Source organism: Protopterus annectens, chromosome 4.part0, assembly GCF_019279795.1.
Source record: "Protopterus annectens isolate FY-2018-M chromosome 4.part0, PAN1.0, whole genome shotgun sequence".
Classification (NCBI taxonomy): domain Eukaryota; kingdom Metazoa; phylum Chordata; order Ceratodontiformes; family Protopteridae; genus Protopterus; species Protopterus annectens.
This window is the reverse complement of record NC_056733.1, coordinates 335,333,711-335,358,962: the sequence shown is the minus strand read 5'-3', so window position 1 is coordinate 335,358,962 and position 25,252 is coordinate 335,333,711. Positions and strand designations below refer to the sequence as shown.

General features: G+C 38.9%; 1 protein-coding gene across 1 annotated transcript in view; it reads left to right on the top strand.

Moving 5' to 3' along the window:
* LOC122800251 (solute carrier family 2, facilitated glucose transporter member 11-like) overlaps positions 1–25,252 on the top strand; it is a 400,142-nt gene that overhangs the window by 339,139 nt on the left and 35,751 nt on the right. The window contains exons 10-11 of the mRNA XM_044069742.1: positions 2,637–2,712; positions 21,416–21,548. Coding sequence (XP_043925677.1) covers positions 2,637–2,712; positions 21,416–21,548 — 209 coding nt within the window. The remainder of the gene's footprint in view (positions 1–2,636; positions 2,713–21,415; positions 21,549–25,252) is intronic.

Genomic DNA, 25,252 nt, shown 5'->3' with positions numbered 1-25,252 from the left:
TAGGCAAAAGGGGGCTGGGATTTATTGGAGAAAACTGGCAAAAGAACCAAGGTTTTGGGAGCAAATAATTAGAGAAGTAAAGGTAATAGAATGGGAAGAGGCCAAGAATTTATTTGGACTGCACGGTAGAGATTGCCTTCTCTATCAAGGATTGATAACAGAGTATAGGCAAATAGAAAGAAATAGTGAGATCCCAAGTAAAAGACCAGCACTGGTAGAGTTTTTAGTAGAATCTAGAACAGAAGCTGCGGTTAAAAAAGAAATAATTAGAACAGATTGGGAAGAGAGATTGGATAAGAATTTCACAAAGAAAGAATGGGGAGTATATGTGTGTCTCCCAAGTATGCAACAAAGTCTAGAAGATTTAGGATCTTTGTTTGAAGCATTTACATAGGTATTTTTATATCCCAAGTATTTTTCTTCAGGTAGACAGCAAATGCTGGAGTTATGATGGGGAAGAAAGAAATAATTGGGAACATATTTTCTGGGAGTGTAATGAGTTGGTAGACTTGAAAGATACCTTGCAGACTGCTCTGTCAGAAATACTGGGTGAGCAAATTGGTGTAAATAAGGACATACATTTTGAGCTATGATACAGAATCATATGATACAGAATCAGAATTGCCTAGACATAGTAAGTCCTTACTGAGTCTAATTATGGTGGCTGCCAAAAAAAGCAATTACTAGAAAATGAAAATCAAAGTCTAAACCAACTTTACTAGAAGTAGTGAATGTAGTAACAGAGATAAAACAACTGCAAGTGAGATCTTTAGAAAAGAGTAGGACCAAATTACATAGAAAAAAATGGGAATTGTGGGAACAATACATGCAGACAAGGAACAAGATTCAAAAGAAGGCAGTATTTGAATGAGCTATGTAATTTTTGACTGAGAATGACTGGCTAGATTATAAGTGATGTATAATGTTTCCAACTGAAATGATGTCAGTATGGTTTGTGATATATAATGTTTGGAACTAACATTATGTCAGTATGGTTTGTTTTCATTTATATAAATGTTTGATTGCCTATGTCACATGTAATAATTTAATAAAGATGTTTCTTTTAAAAAAATTGATTCCTAGTTTACATCCATGTTTTTCAAAAGGATTTGGTTCATGGTTTGGAGATCAGAGAAGTAGATGCCAAACCAAATGGATTCCAGCACGGAGCACTGTAGAGTACTGCTGGCCACTTTCAGACTTTCTGATGATGCACCTGCTATTCGCACTATGTGGACTCTGTCCTTTAGCTAGTTTGTTGTCCATCTTATCACATGGAGGTCTATTTGTAAAGCATTAAGCTTACTAAATATGGTAACATGAAGGATAGTGTTAATGCCTTGGCCACTTCAGGTATGAAATATGGTGATCATGGTCTCTGGCAACAGCTTGCGTTACTTTTTCAGAGAAGATGACCAGGTTGATTATACAGGCTCTTCATCTAACAAATTCAAACTGCTGTGAGTCGAGACTATTGAGAATTTCCATGTCATAGTTTATCAGGACACTTGTAATATGTTCCATGGCTTTACAAATAAGTCTGATCAGACTAATAGGCCTATTCTTCACGTGATTAGTAGTGGGCCATCCTTGTGAAATGGGATCACCACTGCTGTGCACCAAATCTCAGGGACAAGGTGAGTGGCTAAACTCTACTTTAGGGAGTGGTTCTGGCATTGCTTGTTTAGTACTGTTATTAGACATTCGGTTATATTATCAATTCCCAAGTAATTTTAGTCTTGGTTGGGTAGTGTTTGAAAGACATGCGTACGTAAATGGGCCTTCGTTGAAGGTTGGGTGTCGAGCTGGCACCTCGGTGTTTTATAAAAAAAAAATCTACTGCCAATCATTGGTGGACTGGAGTTCCGCTGTGGCGACCCCTTACTGGGAAAAAGCCGAAAGACAAACAACTAGTACATGTTTCATTAACAACACATCTCAGTGCTGATGGTGTTAATGAGTTAAGTGTGATTAGGGAAAATATATACCAAGGCTAAAACTATTGTCTCTCAGACAGTTCTCTGTTCACAGCGAGGACTATGATCTCTTGACATCTGGGAATGTAAGAAGGACTGCACCCTTGCAAAAATGTCTTTAATGTGTAAGAGTGACTTTTATAGTCTGCTGTTATTTCTAGTGAATAACACATAGGTTTTTGTAGTTCTAGGGCTCACAGTATTGTGTTTTGAACCTCCAGTAGTGAATCAGCTAATATCCTAGCTTCTGTTCAGTTCTGGGTTACTGGTGGTATCAGTGGACTTCCTATATCTAGACTGAGGTGGCCTTCTGAATCTACAGTTTTCCAAATGTTCAACATGAAATATCTGTTGAGCATCTGACGTCATGCATTAATTCATACTTTGGGTATTAGAAAAATCTACACTACTTCTACAAAGCATTTAATAGCAAATTATTTAAAATCTCAGAAAGAACATTATTAAATACTGTATATGATTATTACCTTTCATAATATACGTTAATAATAAATGAATACAGCTAATACCATTTCAAAATTATATACATAGAAAGAGTTGATTCTGCTTTGTATGTATTGTCATGCATTTACGTAGCAGTGAGCATTGTACACAGTAATTGCATTGCTCTGGTTGTATAATCATTATTTTTTCTCATTACAGGAGGTATACGAATGGGTGCCCTATCTTAGCATGGTTTGCATATTTGCATTCATCCTCAGCTTTGGATTAGGACCAGGTATCTTTACAATAAAGATATGAGTTTGAAAAACACATTGCAGCTATGAGTGAGAATGATAAAGGCATCTAGCCTAGTTTTGAATACAATCTTTGTAAATGTAATTAACATATTTGTATCCTGTGATTCGGACACCATGTTTCTCATTCTTTAGTGCAAATGAAGCTTCCTTTTTTGTGAAATGCTTATCTTCATTGCACAATTTTTACTTAAAACAGGATTTTAACGATTTTTTTCTAGTCAACTAATCTGGTAATATTGGACTGAGCAAAGTTTTTTTGTAATGTAACTTTTTTATTTAGTTTAACAATATATACTGTTGTATACATTTTGCATGAAGCAAAGCATAACTTGTCATTTCCTCAGCTATTTGTATAATTCTCCCACTTTCACGCAGTCCTTTTTTGCTTTTACCTGTCTCCGTAATTGTCTCTCCTCTTTTAATGCTATTCTTTTCTATCCTGTTTCCCCTTTGTATTAGTCCAGTTCTTCACAATTGTTTATTGTGTCATACTCTGTGTACATGCAATTCCCTCCATTTCTAAGGCTTAAACCGTCATCTACTCGCACTACAGAAACCACCTCAACCCCATGAACACATGAGTATATAGTGAGAAATATACCCATCTCCAATATGCATATCCAATAACTTCCCTCCTGCTTCCTTATCTATATGAAACATAATTGGTTTTGAGTTATTAATTTCACACCCTGCCACTCTTCCTACCTGCTGTCTCAAGCCACTCTCTACTGTTCACCCCATTGTAACCCTTCCTTACACACCAACTATTTCCCAAAAAATACCATGGTGCTCCTAGTAACCATGGTTTAGCCTATCTGCCTGTACACATGCTTTATATATGGCTGTCCCACTCCTGGGAGACTGTACTCCCTCTCCCTGCCACACATTCATAAGAGAAGCCACTACATGTTACACACCCCACTAATGTACACCACATCCATATTAGGAAGCTTCCATACAGCCTTAAAGTCACAACACTTCTCATTCACACTATTTGCACATGAGAATCATCCCATCTGTTTAAAAAAATCAAGATCAACATGTAATTAGCACTTACTTTGAAAAGGCCAGCAGCTCTGCTGATGAGAATGTTCACCTTTGTTCAGAATCTCCTTGTACAGCTTGATTTACCTTTATGCATATGCTAAATCTGTGGATCAGTAAACAAAATCTCACTAATGCATACAAACTGGAAAAAAAAAAAGAGTTAAACACAAAAAAATGTAATAAGTTCATCATTTCTTAATGTGCCAGGCCACTGTCCTTTCTTTGACCACCAGTGAGAAGAACAAGTGACCTTAAGGCTGGAACCCAGACAGCTAGTTTTGTGAGATCCCTTATGATTGGGACAGTGGTTCTCCCAAATAACTCCTAAGAGTCAAAACACACTCTAGTAAACCCCTTCACATGAAAGCTGTAACTGTGCCCGCATAAACCACTACCATAGTTTATGTCACAGCCTAAAGCCATAACTGACCCATTAGGTTTAAAAACGTCCTATCGGTACAGATGTATACAAAACTTTAAGCAGTTGAACAAATCACAAAGAGGATACATAATGCACTGAATATAGGCCAGTTCCCTGTCTTTCCTCTGGCTGTACATTAGAGAACACAACTGTCCATAAGACTGAATTCCAGACTATCACCGTTGAAGTGGCAGTGATAACCAAATCATCCAATTTCTTCAATAAATGTCAAAAAGCAAATACACATGATAATTGCACAAGGCCTTTAACTTCAACATCCTATTAAAATCAGTGGCCACTCTTTGGCATTCTTTGAGGAGCATTTGTGTCCAAAGACTAGTTGTCCTCACTATACCACCATAAACAAGGCTTGACAATGGATGTATAAAAAAAAGATGGTTACCTGGGTCATTTGAGAGAAACAGCATACCCCCTCCCCAAGCCAGTAAATATCTGCTCTGAGGTACACTGCACTATGGTCTTCATAAAGCAGCTTCAGATTCCATAGTCACAGATTAACATACCAGTTGTTATGAACCTCTCACGGATGCTTTTATGTATTAACAAAGAAACCTTCACTGCAGGCAAGCCACATTTTGATGCTGAGAAGCATCCCTGATGGTTTCAGAACACTATGGCTGTGGTGGCCATTATTTATGGCAAGAGATTTCTTAACTGTGTATGAGGCTTTCTTTTGTGATTGTAATTTTTGGTGTTAGTAAGTAGTTTGCAGGCACACAAGATAAGGCCATTCAGTTTTATAAACTATAGCTTGTCCCCAGATGCCAGGGTTCAGAGGCATACCTAGGTTATTTGGCATCTGTTCCCTGTTCTGGAGCCCCCAACAATTCTATGCTGAAGACAAAACAAAAATTAAAGAGCATAAGCTCAACAAAATAAAATGCTGTAGCAACCCAGAAAACCACTTGCTACATGTGACAAATGCAGCTATCAGCTTGCTACAGCTAAAATGCAAAACACAAAGCAGTTCAGCACTTCAGCCATGACTGCAAATACAGTATTGGTATTTCTGTCTGAATACTGGTGCTACACAACCACACCACTGGCATCTGTTGATCACATGCAATAACACCTACTGCCTGGGGCAGCCCCTCCCTTTGCCCCATCTTAGTTATGCCTCTGTTGGGTCACATAATGCTGGTGTTTATTTGCATTAGGATAACTCTGTGGCATATCGTCTACTCAGAGGCGATCTCTGCTTAACATACAAGGTCATGTCAAACCCTGAGCTGTTGGACATGCTCCACTTAAAGAAATCCCAATCCCTCAGAGCCACATTCTCCAGGGATCTAAACTTTGTCATCACAATGAACAAAACATGCTGGAGGGATAGGTTCCTGACCCAGAGACTCCCCATACTCTGGAATAGACTGCCCATACATATCAAGCAGAGCACCTCCTTGGCCCTCTTCAAAAGGAACCTTGATGATTGGATGGGAGATAGGAAATTCACCCCAGGGATCATGTCAGTTGCCCTGCTAGACAGGGGTCCAGAGAAGTAAATATTGTGGGAAGAAATATCCAGGGAATTGTTATGGCTAGGCTTGTATAGGCCCTAGGGCCGATAGTCTAGTACCAACCTATGAACCTATGTGCAAGATACAGGGACCGTGCTCCTTGTGAAAACATTAAGGCATGGATTCCAAAATAGTTTATTGCCCTGAACTAATAGTGTGAAATGTAACTAAAGTTTTAGCTTAAGCACAGTATATGAAAATGAAGAAATATGTTCTCATTATGCAAATGCCTCTACACATAAGTAAAAAAAAACTGAAAGGCCACACTGTGCTCTTTACTTGATAAATTGGCTTAGCATAACCTGGAAATCAGACATCCTATGTAACAAGCCCTATAATATAATATGGTAACTAGTATCCAACCACAAAGTCCAACAGCAATCAAAAAGCTATTATCACTATTAATAAGGCAAATCATTAAATTAAATTAGTTTCTAAAGGCAACGCTAACTATAAGAAACTAAATTAAGTTAATGATTTACCGTACTAACAGTGGTAATAACCTTTTGATTGATTATCTCTCCTAAAGAAAAACAAAAATAATTTAGTTTCATGACTGCTATATGAGAGGCATTTTTCACAGTTATTGACAAATTTAAAGAAGCAGTTTTGAGATCCAGTATGAGAAGTGAATGCATGACCTGCTAACTGTACTCACAGAGATTAAAACCTTTTGAAACGTAACCTGTAGAACCCATAGGTAAAACACCTAAATCCCTGCTTTTTGCACCTGCCTCTTTTGAACAATGTATTTCCCCAGAGCCTGTTTACTTAAAACACTAAATCCATCATCATACAACTTTGATAAAAAGAGAAACATTTTACAGAAGTAAAAGCAGCCCTCCTATATACTATAATTTGACAGTATAAAACACAAAACACTTTTTCGGACTATCACTATGGAAAATAAGAATCAAGATTAGATTCAATTACGTAGTTTTCACTTTAAAATATATCTACAGTTTTACCAAGTTCTGTTTATAACTAACACACAGAAGAAAGTGCAGTACAAACTAAGTGAAAATGTATTACTACACAGAAAGAATTCTCCTGGGAATTCATTGAAGGGCCTAGTGTGGACAAAAGGCCCTACTCCCATAATGTGTTATTTTGTGGTTCAAAAACCTATTAGCCACTGCATACCTCTCAGCCATACAAATTTTCACAGAATATCCAGATTTTGGCCTCATATTTCTGGTCTGTTTTTCATAAAATTGTGGTTTTCTGGCAAATTAGTAGCAAATCATTAAAGATTGATGTTAGAAAATAATGACAGACATTTGAGTTTCAGACTTCATATCTTTCAGAAATTCATGCTAATGCAAAATCCATTATTCTATCAAGTCTCAAAGTTTGTAAGAGCAATATTTAAAAATTGTTTCTATTTCTGGGCTGCCTCAGCATTTAGCACGGCCACAGAGCTTGCCCTATGTGGTGTTACATGTCTTTATGCTAAAACACCATGTAGCATCCTGTTAAGGCCCTTACTGAATGAAATAAAATGTTGCCAAACTGTAACTGTTTTAAGAATATATTTGCATTTTATATATGACAAAAATGTCTAGACTGTGTCATGTTATACAAAACATTTTAATTTTATACAGCATGTTTATTTATTGCATACTTTGCATGCTTGTTTACATACCCCTTTTCATTAGGTCGGACATATTAAAAATAACACAGAGAAATGAAATTAAACAATAACCTTACAAGCAATACTATCATGAAACAGCACTTATAACAACAGTGACAACAGTGATACTTTTTTTGTTTAATTGTTGATGGGATTCAAAAAGATGTAACGCATTGTGTAATATTTTTTTTCTAGCAGGATTGGTCAGTGTATTATGGGGGAGCAATTCGAAGGCCACTTTAGTGCTACAGTAATAAGAAGACTATAGTCTACAGCAGAACAGAAATCTGTTTTGAGAAATCTACGTGAAAATGTGTCATTCTTGGACAAAGCTAATGCATATTAGCCACCTGTCCTTCTCAGAGTCTTTCACTTAAATTGGAATAGCAAAGTAGAGCAATTTAAAAAAATTGTCTGTGCTATTTGGGGGAGTTGAGTAATAAATATGTTCACTGTCTTTTAACAGTGTGCACCCACTGCTATTTATAATAAGAATGGAGGTGTTATGAGGTACGTATGGCAAAGGTGCGTATGTGTGTGTCTGTATATGTGTGTGTGTGTGTGTGTGTGTGTGTGTGTGTGTGTGTGTGTGTGTGTGTGTGTGTGTGTGTGTGTGTGTGTGTGTGTGTGTGTGTTTCATACGAATCTCTACATGATCTTTTGCTCTGTCCATCTCTTGCACATTGCCAAATCACTTTTTATTCCCATAGCAGTACTAGAGCTCACTAGCAAAGCCCTAATATGGTAATGATTTTTCTGAATCCCATCCCAGAAATGTAGAATGCTAGTATCGAATACTACTGCTCTGAGTATGATTGCTAGAGGTTTGTTGTTTGGCAATGCCAGTCATTGTTTTACAGTATTTGTTTTTTTTGAGGGAATTGGAGTAAGGCAGCAAGGAATTTAATTTTGATAGAAGCTTTCTGAACAGCAGGTGCAGTTTGACTCTAGCTTTCTCTGCAGATGAATGCTAAAAATAAAGATTAGGAACACTTTCATTTTATTGCAATGGTGTTTACACATCTCTGTGTGTATATGTGTTTGGAGTTTGTATATTCAGCTAAGATGAGGTAGGCATTGGTGGGGTGCTTACCATTGGACAAATATTTTTGCTTTTCCTTTATTATTTAGTGTTAGTAGTTATACTCTTGTTTTTCTGGTGTAGATGTTCTGTTGTGTTAGAATGTGATGCTCCTGTCTTTGTTGTTTCATCATAGATCCCATAACACACTACCTTAAGACAATATGCTTGTTTGGATGTCACAGTGGTGCAGTGGTTTGCATTGTCACCTCACAGCAAGAGGTTCTGTACTTTGATTCTCAGCTGTAGTGCCTTTTGTGTGGGGTCTGTATGTCCTCCCTGCATTTGTGTGAGTTTCCTCCAGGTGCTCCAGTTTCTTTCCATGTTACAAAGACATGCATTTGGAACATTTCTTCCTGGGCCTCTGCTGAAAATTGTCTTGTTCCAAGTCAAACTTTCCTCATAAACAAATATTAAATAAATTATTACCAGCATCATAGATCTAGCAGATAGCTTATAGGATTAAGGCTATGAGCTGTTGCTGGGCTGCTTCCTGTAGTGCAGTGTTTGATTTATCCAGTCTCTGTCTACTAAGTGATTGTAAGCATGTTGCTTAATCAGACGTTGCTCTTGGGCATTTGGACTAGGCTCTTCAATGGTCTCCTGGACCACATACCGACTAACTCTCTATGAATTTGTCGAAAAATTATTGCTATTTTTGTGGGACTTGAGAATCCAGCATCCTTAACAATTATTGTTTGTATATAGAATAGCACATTTCCTACACATGGCATTTACTTTTTATTTCTCTCTAGTACAGCGGGCTTACAAACTTATGGCTTTGAAGCTTTTCATAAGAAGTGCAGCCACACAGTGGTCAAGATCTTTACTTCACAGCTATAGTGTCTGTGGTTCAGTCCTGAGCTATGGTCACACTCTGTGTACAGTTTGCATGATCTTATGGTGTCTGTGTGGAGTTCCTTAATTTACTGTGATTTATTTCTATCTCCAGAAAATATGCTGCTTGATAATCTACTCTAAACACCAGATGGGTGCATATATGTATATCTATCTACTTATCTAACTAGCTAGCTAGCTAGCTGGCTGTCTATCAGTCTACACACACACACACACACACACACACACACACACACACACACACACACACACACACACACACACAAATTGCATTTATTGTTCCCTTTATGGTTATTTTATGGGTGTAAATGGTCCATGTTGAATTTTACTTAACCCACTTAACTGACAAATGAATAAATTAAATGGTAGTTAAGATAACTGATTATTTTCTTAGAATATTCTTTGTATACAGATATGACATGACTTTTTACAAATGACTACCTTGCAAAGTTATAAATAGACATTTGTAGAAACCAAAGTTTGATATTTTTGTTAGTATTATCTTGCAAAATACCTATTTTTATCAGTTCATATAACTTTTGGTAACAATTTTTACAAGTAGAATGATATAAACATAGCAATAGTTTTCTATTCTTTATTTGCAGTAGTGATTACTTTTTACTGTGAAATGATACTAGAAGTAATCACAAAAGTACTCATAAAAAAGGCAGAGATCTGTTCAGTGCTATAAAAGGAAAGATACTTATGAATCATAGGTCAGGATTCAATAAACTCCATGTAGATTCTGCACAGAGCCTACATGAAGTGTATTTGCGTATATGATGCTGCTCATTGAGTTGCATCGTGCAGCCTCGTGCCATGAATATTAATGATACGATGTACACATAAGCAGGGTTTTGCAGCTTGCACCAGTGTTGCTGGCCATGAAACCTGTAAACAGAATGTGGATTGTTCCACAAAACCGTTTAGTGCTAGAAATGTGGTCAAACACTAAACTAAGTGATGTATAATGTTTACAACTACTGTTTGTGTCTGTGATGTATAATGTTTGCAATTGAAAAAAGAACACTAAACTAATGGGGGGGACAAAGGGCCAGCATGCATTTTCTGAAGGATGTGAAGTACGGAACTGAAATGTATGTCATTACATATTGATGTCAATCTTCAGTGATGTCATAGTAAACCATACATTTTACAAGGAACAGACCAAAATATGATGCAAATATTTGGACATTCGGCAAAACTGTGGACAGTGTCCCTTTTGTGTTTTAATTTCTTTTCTTTTCTTTATTTTTATGGCCAGTGTTTGAACAATGCACCACGTGGCATAAACATGATTAGCTGCAAAGCACAGTTTGTAGAGAGGACCCAGACAGCCACACATATAAACTGGATGCATTCAATAAATAATAGTGTGCATTGAGCAAACACAGTAAATGGCTTTGCCATATGATTAACAGTGAAAACCTTACAGTAACTACTAAGATAGCGGACATCATTTCACTAATCCTGTGGCAGCACTTGTTAAGTGTAGGTGTGGAATGCAGATGGTCTGTGGTTCTAGTACAGGGTGTGCAAACTTTGTTTTACTGTTGTGAGCTTGTAGATTATAACAATGAAGTGCAACATACACAACTGTTTTCTCAACCTTCTAGTGGTAATAGCTGTAAATCTAGGAGAACCGTATACATGGTACATTTGACAACACGTTTACACAAGTGCCTGTATACCTGATAATCTAGAAATTGCATTGTTCAACACTTCTGATCATCTTTTACCATTGGGCAAACATGGTGCCCGTCAGTGCACACTCTCACTTATCATGTTTGTGTGATGGTAAGTGATTCTCAACATTTTCAAATGTCGCAAAACCAAAATGTGTGCACTCTCAGTAAGTGCGAGTTATGCAATACTTGGAAAATAGCAGCATATAAAATTCAGTTGGCAGTAAATGCTCATTATACATTGAGCTTGAACTATGGCATGCATGTCAGGACTAGCTGGAGAGGGTATGTGTGTTTGGATGCAGAAGTGGGGTGTCCAGGAGTCCAACATTTTTGTTGGACTCCTAGTTAAGGAGCATGGGCTTGGTTGCTGCAGCGGGACTATTCAGGTTCATAATATAAATCTGAAGCCTGGAATAGTATTTCCTGGGCTTTAACGAGTGCTACAGGTATGCTGCACTGATGAGTAATGCAGACATCACTTCAATGACCTCCAGTGGAGGAAGCGGGGAACCCTCGACCTTTGGATTAGGGAATTTCGGACAGAGGACACCCCACAGATGTGTTAAGTATCAATTTCAGTGAGTAATTCTAAGAGTTAAAAGCTGAATATAGTCAAGACTATTATTCATAATGGTGTTTTGCTCTGTTTTTTCCAGAGCTGCTGCAGAGAGAGCCTCGAATGTGAGGTCCCATGCCACATGTTTAGTAAAGATGCGAGAAGCATGCGGTATGTATGCACCAGAACAGTACTGTCTAAATAGTATTTGAATAATAATAATACTTTGTATAGTAATTTCATAGCATTAAAAGTTAAGGAACACTTAGTATTTAATACAATTGTATCAAATTCAGCATGCATATCTCAACTATAAAAGAAACTATGCATGCCTTATTCTGTAGCACAAAGCAATGGTGCCATATTCTCAAATAATAGTGAGCATGCATCTCTAAACTATAAAAGGAAAGCATGCATGCAGTGGTCTGTAGGACAAAATAAGAGTATAGTATTTGAGAGTAGTCATTGATTGTGGGTTCAAAAAACACATTTCCCAAATAAACTGTCATGTTAGGTTCTCATCATTATTAGAATGTAACTTCATACGTCTATACCAGTGGCACAAATGACCTTCTGTAAATTGTAATCAGTGTAATTAGAACATGCATATTTGCAGTATATGCACACACCCAAGGACTGATGGCTACAATCTGTGCTATAGTGTGCCTATGTTATAAACTGGGTAGTCTTAAAAGTAAGGAAGAAATTTGTTAGGAGTTTGTAGTGTTAAAAGTAAAGATAACAGAATAGTCAAATAATTGTATCAATACCTTGTATGTGACATATGAAGTTAGTTTTTTATTTATTTACAGTTTGCTTGCCAGGATAGTCCACTGGGCCAAAAGAGACCATTTCAATGGAGTCCCAGGGAGAAAAGCTCCAACAAGGTTGAACAAATAAAGATATTACATAGTTTAAACATTTAACAAGGTTAAATAAATAAAAATGTTAACATAGTTTAAACATTTAACAAGGTTAAAAAATAAAAATGTTAACAGAGTTTAAACATTTGTAGTATTGCAATGAAGCTAAAATACTTCTAAAAAGAGAGACATATCAATACACAAATAGATATAACATGGTCTACGACAGTAGAGATAATTTTTTTTATACTTCAGAGAAAAAGGTAATTCAGGGTTATAAGTGAAGTGAGTGTAATGAGTATATAAGAAAGTAGTAAGGAGTGAAGAATACAAGAGGAGATAAGGTGGACAAAGGTTGAGCTGAAAGAATGGAAATTGTGAAGAGAAGTAGGGAAAATATGAAAGAAGTAGAGAGGAGTCAGGTGGGGTGGGAGTGGCAGTACGAGCAGGTTTGTGTACTTCAAGCAGGTTCTGATTGTTAGACCCGAATAGCCTATCAGGGTGATGTATTTTGAGAGAGGAGGAGGGATGGGCAGAGAAAGGGTTAAAGATGAGTTTATGTGCAGCAGTAAGTTGGATGAAGGATAGATAGTGAGGTAGTTCAAGCCAATATAAATTGTGGAGGGTATTACAGTGATGGGTGGAAGATTTAGCACTTGTGGCAAATTTAGAGGTTTTGTTATAACAGGAAGAAAATTTTGTCTTCAGACCAGACTGGAGATTAGTAAGGAGGTGGATGTCATATAAGAGAGAGGGGATGAGGTAGGTGGTACAAAGGACATGCTTAGTTGAAGGAGTAAGATGACGGTTATGGCAGTAAAGCATGCCTAGTTTTTGGTGGGTTTTCTTTATGTTTGCTTGAAGATGAATGTCAAATTTTAAATGTTCATCAGCAAGGACACCTAGTAGCTTTGTATGGGGTATGATTTCGATAGGGGTCTTGTTTTGGCTAGTTATTGAGAAAGAGTTTGTGTCTATTTTGGTAAACTTTGAGGGGGTGAATATCATAATTTTAGATTTGGAAGCATTAGTGCTAGGTGATTATTTAACATCCAGCGCTCGGTAGAAGAGAAGGCTTCTTGAGCTAGTTTCTGAAGTTTGGGAAGGGATTCTGCAAAGCATATTATTGCAGATTTGTCTGCATATTAGACTAGTTTAGCATTAGGGATACACTGGTGGAAGTCATTTATGAATGTCCCGCGTGACTAGTAAACACCCGTGACAGACGCCGGCCTTTCCTTTAAGTAAACTTGACAAGTATTGATGCTCTAGTTTGTAAAGGTGCTCAGTCTCCCACCAGGACACAAGTGCTCTTCAGCAATTGCATTCTGCTTGCTGAGCACACTCAAGCAAATCTGCAGTCTGCGGCTACCACTCCACCCATACAGTACAAGAAGGAATCAGTACTGCAAAACTGAACAAGGATATACATTTTGAGCCTCGAGCAGGGTCAGTCCACCCAGGCATTCTACTTGTATTTTTTATGAGAGTGAAGCTATTACATTAGCAGTATTTCTTAGCAGTTCTCAGCATGATAATAAAACTGACTGTTGTAGCCTTGTGCCCCCCTCAGCTAGTGCAGTAATCTTAACTGTCCAATAGACAGTATACATTTAATTCAGATCCCTGTGACTAAATTAACCATCAAGCAGCCCTCTCAGTGCTTTCTGCCTTAGTTTGTATCACTTGGAGGCCAACCTGTTTATTTGCATCTCTAGACATTCCCCTTCATTGCTAATGTATCTCCCTACTCTAATCTGTGCACAAACTGGTTACTAATCAGCAAGTCAAAGTAAAAGCACACTCCCAACCTTAATAAAGTTTGCTGTCTCTTCTCTCCTTCACTTTGCAGGTAGTTTGAATTCTTACTTACCCCCTCTGAGGCCTTCACTGATAGTTTTCCATGGATTGCCTCTCTGATTTCTTTGCATTCCACCTGGATTACACCCCTTGTGATATCTCTCTCCCCCAATACTAAGTCTATATTAGAATCCTGCTGAGCATGGAGCCATCTTTAAATTTCTAGTCTCCCACCAGGACACAAGTGCTCTTCAGCAATTGCATTCTGCTTGCTGGTAAGCCACTAGACCTCAGGAATTTGTTTAAAGTGTTCAGATTTGTAAAGTAATACTTACTTTTTACTCTTGTCTTGGTGGGCTCTGCCCCACTCCATTCGCCCTCGCTAATGCTCGGGCTCTCTCTGCTCCCCTGCCCTGCCCACTATTCCCTCCCACCCCCACTTCATCTACATTTATAGTAATCACAGCCACACCCACAGCTCACCCTCACATCACCTTCACCAATTACAGCTCCTCAAGTCAGATCACATTATACCACACCAACTTGCTCCACAAAAAATACTCCCAATCACTCTTATTCCCATTAGGCATTTTTTATATCACCCACACTACTTATCCATCCACATATAGTGCAAACCTATAATTGCTATTCAGACCCCCACCTAGTACATCTTAAACTTTATAACCATGAATATCACGCAACTAAGTCTAGTCTGTCTTCTCATAATTCTTTATAACTCCACAAATTTTCACTCTAGCAATATCCCTAAACTTAGTAGCACAACACTACATTATGCACTCTCATATACAGACACCACACCTTATAATAATATCTGTCCACAATTGTTCAAGAACTACATAACGGACCAATTCAGAACTAAACACATATGCTCTCATTCCTACTCCAAAAAAAACACAATACTTTCTCACACTCCTTACCAAACTCCAACCTCTGTATCACCATTTTAACACCAGGCTCACCATAAGTGGGGATATCCACCACAACCCAGGCCCAAATCCATTCTGTCCAACACAAACTGCTCCAGCACAAATGTCAGAACATAACACCCCCACTATCTTCATCCCAGGGCAAATCAACAATAGCAGCAAAACCAGCCAACTTTTAATTTAAAATATTAACATTAGAAGTATCAAAAATAAAATACCTGAACTCCAGGCCACAATAGCACACTACTCCCCAGACATAGTTGCTTTAACAGAAACCTGGCTAAATAAAAGCATAGCTAACTCAGAAGTTCTCCCTACTGGCTACAATATCATTAGACAAGACAGACCACTTCCTAAAGGGGGTGGAACTGCCTTACTGTATAAGACCAACTTAACTGTACATCAATTACCAAACGTCAACCCCTCCCCCAATAATTGGGACATACTTATCTCACAACTTCAACTTCACCCTAAAAAGGTCATCACTACAATTGTGATCTATATTCCACCTGGTAATACACCTGCTAGCCTTGATGACTTCTTATCCTGGTGTTCTTCCACATACTTACAAGAAACCCTTATTCTGGGGGATTTCAACCTAGATTGGTTTACCTGCATATCAGAACCACCAAGTAATCAAATAAATCTCCATGGCTACCAGCAGCTAGTCCAAATTCCAACTAGATGTGATAAAAAATCTAAAAAGGAATCCATCCTTGACTGAATCCTAACAACCCCACATTGTACCCCCACGCAGGCTGTCTCCCAGACACCTTAAGTGACCACAACATAATATACTTTATACGTAGTAGAACAAGCACATGCAAAACCACTAACTATATATCCACTAGAAACACAAAAAAATTCTGTCCTCAGGTCCTCAATACTTTACTCTGTAACTGTGACTGGACCCCCTTAAAAACCCTCCCACTTGACCAGGCTGTAGCATATTTCAACCAAACATTTCTACAACACCTAGACACTATTGCTCTATTGCGCAAAATCAAGGTTAGAACTTCTACAAACCCCTGGCTCAGTAAAGAAACCAAACAAATCCTCAAGTCCAGAGATGCTGACTGGCTTTACTATCAAAAGAACAAAGAAACACAAAGTCTAACTAAGTACCAAGAACTGCGCAACCGTGAAAAAAAATGCATTATTCTGGACAAAAAATCCTATTACATGACATTACAAACTAAATACCAACACAACCCCCTAAAATTTTGGGGAAATGTAAACCAGCTACTAAAATCCACCCAAAAGGCTACCCCCAAATCAACCACCCCTGACACTAAAGTTCCCATCGAAACACAATTCAACTCCCACTTTGTGAACTCAATTCTATCCTTAGTATCACAGGACAGTTTCTTCCTTACTAGCTCCCCCAACACAAATAACACTAATACAAGCTTTACCCTCAAAACAGTTTCTACCACTTCAATCAAAAGCATGCTCTCTGTGCCCAAACTCTGGAAAATATCCTATGCTATACCCATACATAAAGGTGGGACCTCCACTGAACTTAATAACTACAAACCCATTGCTTTACTCTCCCTCCTGGCCAAAAGCCTAGAAGAATGCATCCATACCCAGATGCTAAAATATCTCCTAGACAGCAACATCCTGTCACCTACTCAGCATGGTTTCAGACCTGCTACCACTACAGCACTCCTCTGCTTCACAGACACAGTAAACCGTCTCAAAAATGAAGGCCTGCAGGTGTCAACTCTTTTTTTTGGATATGTCCAAAGCATTTGACATAGTCTCACACCATATCCTGCTAATGCAGATGACACTACCTTAATCTGTGCTGAACAAAACATTCCCACCCTCCTGCAAACAACTCAACTAACATTCTCTGATGTTGAAAACTACCTAACCAAAGCCCAACTTATCCCCAATCCAAAGAAAACTCAATTTATGATTATAACCAGTTCTAACAAAAACACTGATAACAGTCAATTCACTATCTACTCCACAAATGCTACTCCAATCGCTCCAGTGGCACAGGCTAAGCTACTGGGAATAACCATAGATTCCCACCTAAAATTTGATAGTCATCTCAACTTAACTATTAAAAAAGTACATGCCAAACTGTGATCACTCTACTGTATCAAACCATTTCTTACCAACAACACAAGATCAGCCATTGCTCGCTCCCAACTTATATCCACCCTACTCTATGCATCTCCCATTCTGACTAATCTCAACAAAACTGAACTAAGCAAAATGGAAGTCTGCTATAACAGAATTGCCCACTTTGCTGCAAATTGCTCATATAGAACTCATCACTGTACTGCTTTGAGACAGCTCCACTGGCTTGAACTGCCCAACCTCCTAACCTACAATCAGCTCTGCCTCTGTCATTTTATCTATTACCACCCCAATAAGTATCCTGCCCTCAAACACCTAGTACAACATCACTCAGCCAAAAGGCCTCTTAGATCATCAAGCAAACTACTACTAGAATTAATCAACAGCTACAATAGCTTTGGAGATACACTATATAGTAGTTCAGTGGCTAAAAAATGGAACTCTGTCCCCACTAGCATTCAAAACACATCATCCAAAGCCTCCTTTAAAGACCTCATCAGGCAACATCTCAAGCAAAGTTGGCAGAGCCATGATTGCTCCTCAGGCTAGTGAAAGCGGATAAGGTACACATACTACACCTAGAGTACTTGACTAAGATTGAAAACTATTCTCACAAACACTGGCTAATCTACAATGTATGTACTGTACCTGTGTACTATGTATGTATTCTACCTATGTTCCAAATTTCAGCTGTACACCACAAATCTATTAAGTACCTTTATTTTTAAATATTTTTTTGTTTGTTCTCTCCACTGTAACTGTTGATGTGCTGCATACCACTGTAAAAACATGTCTTTTGTAATTTGTGTGTATACTGATCATGTCTAAATGTATCTTTAATTTTTCTATGTGGAGCTTTTCTCCCCGGGCCTCTGCTGAAAAAGGGTCTTTTTGGCTCAGTCAGACACCCCTGGTTAACAAATGTAAAATAAATAAATAAATAATGCAGTTTGAGAGGCATACATGTAGTATCCCCCCATCTTAGTGATAAATGTGATGATGTTGGCATTACCTCTTGTTTAACATATTTCAGGACTGTCAGAATCTAACAAAGTATGCCTCCTGCAGATGGTAAGCCAAATCAAGTTATTTTAATACTGCAGATAAATTTCTAGAAATATAATGTGTCATTTTAGGCCTGTTGAGTGCATTGCTATATTGTCTGTAATAGCAGCAGCACTGTAAGTTGTTTAACATATATGGCACCATAGTAGTAAAGGTATTAATGTATGCTTTTGCTTTTCCCTTTTTATCACAGGTGATCATGGCAGTGGGAGTGTGGGCACTGTGCCACCTGAAGTCAGTGTCTCATCACACTCTGATGATGATGGTAGTGAAATTGAGGTACTGTTGGAGGAGTGCAGAGGTTGAATCTGACACAGAGGTTGACATCAGCCATGCCCTTCTTTTTCCCTGGACATAACCAGTAGGCCTACACCTACCCAGTCCACTGAGGTCACAGGGGGTGGGTGATGACATTGAGCAGGGAGGTGTGGCTACTGCGGCTCTAGTGCCTTTTGTATCTGACCATAGCCAAAGTGTTGGTGAAGTGCCACACAGGAGGGTTGATAGGGTTCTTGGAGGGGACCTGCTGTGCCAGGTCTATATTAGAACATCGAATATTTAACAGTTTGAATCACTAAAGGTCGACCTTTAGTGATCGAACTGTTAAAACATCGAATGTTCACAAAAAAAAAAAAAAAAAAAGGGTGTAGGCAGGGGGGGCAAGACACCCTGCACCCCCCCACACCCCCTGCTACTTAAATATACCAACTCCAACACCGCACTACATTGAAGTAAATGGAATTCTACCCTTACGGAGATTTCCGTTTACTGGATCGATTTTCTGCAGTTTCGCTATTCTCGTGTCCACAATGTCAGATTCAACATTGTCGGCTTTTGAGAATGTAATATAGACCCACTATCCCTCCTCCATCTGGTGCAGGTGTCTCTTCCTGTGTCACACAACTTATATTTAGGGCCATCATGGAGGCACAGGCATGTTCAGAAAGGCACTCCAGACAAATACTCAGGGTTGTGGATGTAGCACAATCTAACATGACTGCCTCCATCATCTCGCAATTCTTTGGATCAGATAAATGACATGTTGGAATGATGGGTGTCTGTGATAGACAGAGGGGTGTCTGTCATGGAAGGAGCACTGTCTGTGATGAAACATCTGCTGGGAGGAGAACAGAATCCTTGTGGCTGTAGGTTGGCCGCAACATATGCTGATAGCTAATATGGCCTTTTCCAATCACGCTCCCATAGTGGCAGTACTTCTGCTGGTCAATCAGTGAGTGTGCTATCCACACCCAGATGTGGCCGGCCATGTGGTTGTGGCCCTGAGCATTTCCACGAAGAGAACACATCTAGCAGACATCAGTCACACTCAGGAAGCAGCACTCCATCTGACCTTGGGCATGGAGGTGCCAGTTCAACTCCTGACAGAGCCAGTTCTTATGGTCAGGGGCAACAACGATGAACTGCCACCTCTACCATGCATGGCTCACACCTGTCTGATCTACCAAGATGTAGAGCTAGCATTGAGCTTGGCTGTGTTCATGCAGACTGTCGTACCACTTCAGAAGTAAGACACCTACAGACACTCAAGTGGCCTGCCTGCTTCCCTTTCTCCCACACACACACTCACCAACCTTTTGTGTCAGCCTAGGCCTCCTATCTCCCCCGAGCACCCTGTGCAAGTGATGATAACTGTGGCATATCTCTGTTTTATCTCTTTTGGATTCAGGGATACAAATCCTTTGTGTCTGATGCACAGGGTGCATAGCTACATTAGTGCCTAATATATCTACACTTGTGTTGTTAAACTGATAATTGTACCTGTCAGTTATATTTAGCTTGCCAGGTTATACAGTGGATAGCATTATCATGTCAAAACTTTCTAGAGTATTCTCTTGTAAGGGTTGTGAAGTTAGGAACCACAATGTGTGTCTTACTTTAAAACTTTTCTCTTTAATGTTTTCCGGTACATATGTATGGTGCACATCATAAGACATACCATCGCATTCAGATCTCAGGCTTGTATGACAGTACTGTAGTCAAACTCATCAGAACAGTAATATAGTATAATTCTCTCTTTTGCATGAACCTCACCAGATGCATGCAGCAGCTGGCCAGACCATAAGGCTTTCTCATCAAGATAACACAGGGCTAACTAACAATGACATGATGTATGTGGGTAGATTAAAAGACATGTCACTGTTATCTGACTGTATCACATTACATGGTAACTGTTATTCTAAGCCTATTACTTTTGGTTTATGCACTTGGACTACAGGCCAGTTATCTTACATTAAGAAGGTTTGTAGCCTACACTCTTGTGGAGGAGACTGTAACCTCTGCCCTTCTGAGTTGGGAATTGCTGGTTGAATGCTTATTGTGGGTGTTGTTCCAAGTCTCTCTGTTACGGTTTAAGCACTTGGCCTCCAAACCAGCTATTTTACATTAGGAAGATTTGTGGTGTAGGTTCTTGTGGCAGGGGAGCATAGCCTACACCCTTCTAAGCTGGGAATACCTGGTTGAAGGCTTACTGTGTCGGTTATTGTGAAATTGTCTTAGTTCTGGTTTAAGTACTTGGGTTTCAGACCATGTATTTCACACTAGGAAAGTTTGTTGTCTATTCTCTTGTTGGAGTATTCTACTGAATTAGGTAGGAGTATTCTACTGAACTAGGACTTGCACAATTAATACTACTATCATACGGACTAGCAAAAACCGTAACTAAACTGTTGTGTAAGGTTGCTTTGTCTGTGGCCACATTTCTGCTAGTTAGACCATGTGTGATTGTTTAACTGTAATCTAGCATTTTTTCTGTCTGTTGACTTTACTTCTGCCCTGATATCTCCACTGCACTTACTGATCCCCACAGTTCTCTGCCTGTAGATTTACTCCTGAACAACATTTCTTTCATGTGCAGGACCTCATGTGCTCCTTCTCTCTTCACAAGAACTGTACTCTCACAACTTCTGCTGTCCCTTAATCCAGAATTTGCTGTCACTCAAATCTCCCTGGCTCTAGTGTGATTCACAGCTACTATTTGTCCTCTTTTTCTTCCTCTTGTTGTCTCCTTACATATCTATGACCTTTTGTGCATCTGTATCTTTATTTATGCTTTTCTATTTTTTCTTTCAGCTCGCTCAATACCCGAATGTCATTTGTTCTTCCCCCTCCCTTCTGCCTCTACCAAGCTGTTTTTTGTTGGACTGCACCCTGTGGAAAAACCTGGGAAACTACTGAATGGAAGATTACTCCTCTGTGAAATAAAGTAGGTGTTTGCCTACTGTGTTATCAAACTTTGTCATTCCTGTTGTATTAGCTTAGTGGCTTGCACACTCACAGGGACTATCCTGGGGATGGTCTTTTCCCCTCCTGCTTCTTATTATTGTTGCAGTCATTATTTCCCCTTTCTGGCCACCAGAAGGCAGCATTTCACAAGACAGAATAACTTACTAAGCCCCAGCAGTTCTTCCGAGATGATTAACTCGGTGTGTCCTGCAGTATACTTAATGGCAGTGTTTTAGAATAATTCAAAAGATACAACTGGCAATTAAAGAGTTGTTTCTTGCATTATACCTAAAGGCAGTGTTTAAAAGAATACAAATCATTATCAAAAAATATAATTAACAAATTGCTCAACATCATCTTATGAACATCAACCTACATGCCTATAAATATTACTTTTTGCTCTCCCCAATTATATTTCTTTACATCCACAGTCGGATGAGAGTAAGTTACCTGTCCACATTTAAAGCAAACTGTTTTTTTTGCATTCACTTGCCTCCTCCAGCCAGGTCAACCTGCTCTGTTCGCCCTCACTCTGCTCAGGCTGACTCCACTCTCCTACATAACCCCCATTCCCACCCACCCCCACTTTTATTACATTTGCAGTCTCTTTGCCACACCCTTCCCTCCCACTAACCAATCAGCCTTCACTTTCAACTAACAACTCTTCTCTGCTATTTCCACTCCCACCATACTCTCCTCCCTTTTAATCACAATACTTATTTCTGTCCCTCCCTTTATCCACCTACCATACCCTTATCTCCTCTTCACTTACTTCTTACAAGTAGCCCCCTATTCTCCTCAGTATCCTTTACTAGTGCACATTTCCTTCAACCACTTCACTTCTCACTCTTTCTCAAACTCTACTCATCTTTCAACATGTTGTCTCTTTATCTTTCTGCTACCTTTTTCTTCTTCCTTTCACTGTCAACCTCATACCATATGTCACTCTGCTATCAAACACCTTCACCTACTCTCCCCTTCAATCACATCACCCACACCATCTTTCACTCACAACTAATCTTTCCATCCCTCTTTCTTATCTCTCCTTCTGACCTCTTCAAGATTAATACATTTCCAAGTACGTTTCTCTCCGCTATGAAATCAAGGAACCTTGCTACTTTGAACCTACTCACTTATATTCTTACTTTCTTTGATACACATTTCCTAGACGGGTACATCCATCCCAACCCTGGGCCACCTGACTCTACCACTCACAAAAATACACCTCATACACCACCCCTCAGCTACCTCCCCATGCCCTCACTCCTTCTCCTAAATCATTAAATATCTTCCCAGTAAATATTCAAAGCATTGTAAATAAAATAATAGAACTGCACTCATGGATTACCAACACTTCTCCCCTGTATCTTAACCTGTCAGAAACATGGTTGAAATCACATATCTCTAACCCAGAAATATTACCTCCAGGATATAACATCTTTTGCTTTGACAGAACAAATAAGAGGGGTGGAGTGGTTGCCATCCTTTACTCTGAACAACTTAATCTCTCACAACTTTTAATTTCTGTACCTAGCTGTCACCTAAACCCTCACAAAAAAATGCCATAGCATATATATATATATATATATATATATATATATATATATATATATATATATATATAGGGTCTATGACAACGGATCGAATAGTAAAAAGATCGAAAGGCTATAAGAATGAAAATGCCATTCATAGAAATCCGTTATGTGGGGGGACCCCCCCCGCTAAATATATATAGCAACTCCGAGATCGCACTACAGTGAGGAAAGGGCACATTTTCCAATTTCCACTGTACTGTGAACTCAGAAAACAAATTTCTATGAATGGCATTTTCATTCTTACAGCCATTTGATCTTTTTACTATTTCATCCGTTGTCATAGACCCCATATATATATATATATATATATATATATATATATATATATATATATATATATATCTCCCAGGGATAATATTCCTTTTCCCAGACAGGATCCTTACTTCAGATCCCAACCTTTAGCATAACCCTGGCATACATCCTAACTTTTTAAGTGACCATTCCCCTACCTTCATCCATAGATTCTCCCAACATCCTCCCAAAGACCACCTATACAGGGAATGTCATAATCTTACTCATTTTGATCCAGATACATTTAACTCCAAATTGTCTAGCATTAAATTGGTCTTCCTATATTACCTCTCAGTGAAGCTGTAACATCTCTCAACAAGATTTTTCTTGACGTACTCAACTCCATGGCACCCTCAAGAAAAATCTGAACAAAATCTAACTTTGCCTCCTGGCTTACAAAACATACCTGCTCCATTATTCATGAAAGAGACAGTGTCTGGAAAGCCTGGGTTAAAACAAATCTCCTCTCCTACTTCAAAAATACAAAGAGCTTAGAAACATGCCTAAAAAGCTAGTAAACAAAGATAAGAATGTTTTTCCTGCTCCAACCAATGTAGCCCACATAAAAATAAAACATATTCTGGACTACCATTAATAATCTTCTATACCCTGGCAATCCTTCTACTCCCAATCCCTTCCCATATAACACAGCTGCTGAAACTGCCACTCTCCTAAACTATTTCGTAGAAACAATCCAAAAACTTACACAAAATACTATTACTTCCTCTACCCTCCCTCCGCCCCCCAACATAACTTCCTCCAATACATTCTCTATCCAGCCAGTTCCCACCACCATTGTTAAATCTCTCATAAACAAATGTAAGACTTGCTCCCCCTCTGCTCATCAACTACCATCCTATTTTCTTAAAGTTACTGCAGAATCTATTGCCTACCCTGTATCTATACTTATCAATCATTCCATTACTGAAGCCCATGTCCCGGATATATGGAAATCCTTCACAATCCCTCTTCAAAAAGGTGGAAACTCTACCTATCCCTCTAACTATAGTCCCATTGCTATCCTGTCCCCCTTATCCAAAATTCTGGAAAAGTGTGTCCATACTCAGTTACTCAAGCACTTGCTTGATAATAGTCTTCTAACTCCTATCCAACATGGTTTTAGACCCCACCACAGAACATCCACTGCACTACTTTCTTTCACCCAAACATTAACAGAGGCTCGTGATAACAACTATATTTACTCTTCGATCTTTCTAAAGCCTTTGACACTTTCTCACACTCAAAATTTCTAACTAAACTTTCTGACCTCATCTCTACCTCCTCTGTAAACTGGTTTTCTAGTTGCCTATCCAGCAAGCAAAAACCCATTCACTGGCAAACTGCCCTCTCCCCCTTCCTTCCAGTCAGCACTGGTGTCCCTCAAGGATCTATCTTGGGGCCCCCTCCTGTTCACAATTTTCACTAACAAACTACATTCTGCTAGTAATCTCTCATAGGTTCATAGGTAGGTAATAGGCTATCAACCCAAGGGCCTACGTAAACCTAGCCAATAAGGTTCCCTGGCTTACGCCACCCAAGAAAGTTATTTTCCTGTGCCTCTGTTGAGCAGAGACACAGACGTGATCCCCAGGGTGTATTTCCTATTTCTCATCCACTCATCAATATTTTTCTTGAAGAGTGCTAATGAAGAACTTTGTTTGACATAGATGGGTAGCCTGTTCCAGAGTATGAGAAGTCTCTGGGACAGGAATCTATCCCTCCAGCATGTTCTGTTTATTGTGGTGACAAGGTTTAGGTCCCTAGAGCATGTAGCTCGAAGGGATTGGGATTTCTTTAG